The 3,576-nt window shown below is 34.7% G+C and overlaps 1 protein-coding gene across 1 annotated transcript; it reads right to left on the reverse strand.

The window, feature by feature from the left end:
- Positions 1-1,762: 1,762 nt before the first annotated feature.
- On the reverse strand, positions 1,763-3,008 carry LOC112735263 (probable LRR receptor-like serine/threonine-protein kinase At3g47570). Its single transcript, XM_029291335.2, has 2 exons — positions 2,462-3,008; positions 1,763-2,142 (listed from the first exon to the last, which is right to left on the reverse strand). The coding sequence occupies exons 1-2, from the start codon at positions 3,006-3,008 to the stop codon at positions 1,763-1,765; spliced, it is 927 nt and encodes a 308-aa protein (XP_029147168.2).
- Between the last annotated feature and the right edge of the window lie 568 nt (positions 3,009-3,576).

Raw genomic sequence — 3,576 nt, forward strand, 5'->3', positions numbered from 1 at the left:
CTCCAATGTGAGTGCCGCATATGCCTTCATGTGCCTTGGCAAGTGCAAGTTGGGCCTCTAATCTAGAAAGACATTTAAGCAGGGGACGAGAAAAACCTCGTCTATATTGAGAGTTGTTATATATGGTAGAAAAAGATACCTGTCGGTGAAATCGTCGAATATTGTCAATGTTGTCTGGAATGATTCTAGTTTTGAAATATTCTATATATGGTGTACGCCAATCTTCATCCTGTATAACACTTAGAATTTCAGTTAGTTTTATGCTCGGTTCATGTAGCACAGATTGATATAGTGTAGAAGTTGGTGTTTACGTACTGGCAAGCTTAGATAAGATATCAGCTCGGCTATTGTGCTCACGAGGTATATGAAGAATTTCAAATTTTAAAAAATTAAAAATAATCTTTTTGACAATATCTATATATTTTGCCAATAAGAGGTCTTTCACTTGATGCAGACAAGTAAGGATATCAATTTTTGGCCTCACAATGGTATTTATTTTAAATATTTGCAAAAGGATAATAGTTTATCCTAATAAATTTTAAATTAAATAATCTAATTAAACATATTTGTACAAATATAAAAATTTAATTTGATAGGTTTAAATGTTATTTGTCAATCAATATAAATTATAAGTTGGCTTAATTATCCATGCTAAGTTATAACGTCACCTTAATTATCATTTGTTTTAATTAGTTTATAACTGATGATGTTATTAATCATGAGGTAAGCATCAAAGTAGTCCCTGAAGTTACCCTCGAGGCTCAAAGTAATCCCTGAACTTAAAAATTTGTCGAAATCGTCCCTGAAGTTGATCTCCGGTACTCATAGTGATCCTTCCGGTGAATTTCGTCCAGCTGGCGCAACTGGAAAGCTGACCTGGCATCGTTGGTGACACGTTAGCAGCGCAACGGCTAGCTGACATGGCTTAGTAAACATTTTGGACTCAATTTGGTCCCTAATTTTAGGTTAAAAACCCTAACCCCAATTGACTCTCTTCTCTTTTCTTCTCTATCGCACAAATAACCAGCCACTGCATTAATATGGTAAGCATGTGCTTCTGTATTATTGTTGCCATTTTTAGGCATGTAAGTTAAGCTTTTATTTGTGCCACCATATGCAATCTTTTGGGGTGACTAATACCTTCTGTTCTAGTTATCTCTTTTAGAGCCCCCCCTGTTTTTACTGTTTTGGTTTTTGTGCCTCTCCAGATTATTACTTTTGATAACTATGGTGTCTCAGGTCATTGTAATCATCGAGATGTGCATTATGGAGTAAGGCAAGTTGAGATATTATGATACTACTATTGATCAATATTGAACTACTATTACTTTAAATTTTGTAGATATGCATGATGCTGATTGTTTATTTTTAATTTTTATACTTTGGCACCACTTTTTTGGTTTTTTTTATTACTTGAGTTTGTCAAATGTCAACAGTGCTCAACATCGCAGATTTGCTTTTCTTAGTTTACAGAAATTGGTATTGAAGTGATACAATGAATGTTTCTTACAACTGATATATTATAAATTAGCAAATGGCCATGATCATCCTTTATATTCTTTAATCTTTATATATCAATCCTGAATCACCCATAGCTTAATAACTGTAAATGTTCTGTAGTTTTATTTGCTGACTCTCTTTTGAAAATGTTTATTGCAACATCTTATGTTCCTAATGTAGAAAAATATAGACTCTACTGAGGCTAAAATTCAAATGCAAAGAAAGGGAATGTACTAAACATTTAAACATATTACAAAGTGGTTCATTTTCTACAAAACCGAACCACATTCTTATCACTAGCTTCAAAAAACTTGGCCTTAACTTTGTTTAGTGATGCAGCAATATCTGTCATGTTCATTCGTTTTTCAGGTAAATCCTCACAACAATTCAAGGCCGGTTTCAAGATAGATGATGTAGATGCTATTATGTCATCAACATGGTGGTGACCTTCATCTTGTAAAAAGTTGGAATCCACAACTCGATCAATTGCTCGTGACAATGATTCACTAATCCAACCTTTCATGCTTAATCCTGCAACAAACAAGTCATCTATTGGCTTCTTTCTTGTGAATGTTTCCATCAGCATTATCCCCAAACTGTATACATCTCCCTTTGTAGAGATAATCCATTTGGATCCAAACTCTGCAACTCAAATTACCCTCGTTATTTTAAATAAAATATTTGTTTATAAAACAAGTATATGTGACAACAAGCCACTAAAATTGGAAACAAAATATTTAGATACCACCGCCGCAACAGAAAGTGAATTTCTGAACTAATGAAAATTACTACAGAAAAAGTTAAAGAAGCATTATAGTTCAACTTTGATTACAAATTATTACTAAAAGGTCAGTGAATGATTTATGATCTTCAATTGTATATGCATACTAATCAAGCATATGGTTATAATCAAATGACCAAAGTTAAAAGGGAAATTATAATCTGGTGTAGCATAACTTACCCGGTGCAATGTAGCCAACTGTAGCCATGGTCTTGGTATATTCTTTGGATTGTCCCTCGCCAAGCAATTTGGCAATGCCAAAGTCACTGACATGGCCAACCATGTCTTCATCCAATAAGACATTACAAGGTTTGACATCACAATGAACCACTATAGGTGAAGATCCATGATGCAGATACTCTAATGCAGATGCCACATTTATCATTATATTTAGCCTTTGCAAGAAGTCCAAACAATGGTTATGAGAATACAACCATCTCTCAAGGCTCCCATTAGGCATGAACTCCATCACTAAAAGCTTGTAATCTATACTTGAACAACAACCTATGATCTTCATGAGATTTCGATGGCGCAGATTGCGCATTGCTTCGCATTCTACACTGAAGCTCTTTGATCCTAATTCCAAGTCCAAGTTAAACACTTTGACAGCAACCACCATCCCATTTGAAAGTAAACCTTTGAACACAGAGCCAAAACTGCCCCTACCAAGCAAATTACTCTCATCAAATCCATTAGTTGCCTGTGATAGTTCATAGTACGAAATCATTCTGGCTGCTGGTAATGCTGATAATGTTCCTTCATTAGTATCACCACCATTCTTTCTTCAACGCCTGACGAGAAAAAACACACAGAAAACAACCAGAATGATTGAAACCATTATAGGCAATATGCATTTGATGAAGAATATGTTTGCATTTGACCTTTCTTCTTTACTTTACTGCATGCTGGGACTTGTAATCTGGCATTTCCACAAAGTGCTTTATTAAACATGAAAGATTGAGCAGTGAAATTTTTGAAAGGTCCACCACTTGGAATCTCTCCTTCCAAACTATTATGAGAAAGATTGATGAATTCAAGATAATGAAGTGACTCCAGTGATCTTGGAATCAAGCCAAACAAGTTGTTTTGAGATAAGTCCAAATCTGTCAAACTTATCAAACTGCCAAGTGAATCAGGAATACCCCCTACCAATTTATTTTGTGATAAGTTGAGAATTTGCAAATTTTGCAATCCAGAAATGGCCCCAGGAATGCTTCCTGAGATCATATTCTTTGATAGATCCAAGAAAGTCACAGCCTTTAAGTTCCCAATTTCAATTGGAAGAGACAGAATTA

This window comes from Arachis hypogaea, chromosome 13 (assembly GCF_003086295.3).
Source record: "Arachis hypogaea cultivar Tifrunner chromosome 13, arahy.Tifrunner.gnm2.J5K5, whole genome shotgun sequence".
Classification (NCBI taxonomy): domain Eukaryota; kingdom Viridiplantae; phylum Streptophyta; class Magnoliopsida; order Fabales; family Fabaceae; genus Arachis; species Arachis hypogaea.

What these genes read in the sequence shown, in the direction of transcription:
- LOC112735263 (XM_029291335.2), bottom strand. Translation starts at nt 3,008, where the DNA reads ATGATTTCGTACTATGAACTATCACAGGCAACTAATGGATTTGATGAG. An exon ending in AGTTGGCTACATTGCACCGG is followed by an intron (nt 2,143 to 2,461) that starts GTAAGTTATGCT and finishes TTTGAGTTGCAG; the next exon opens with AGTTTGGATCCAAATGGATT.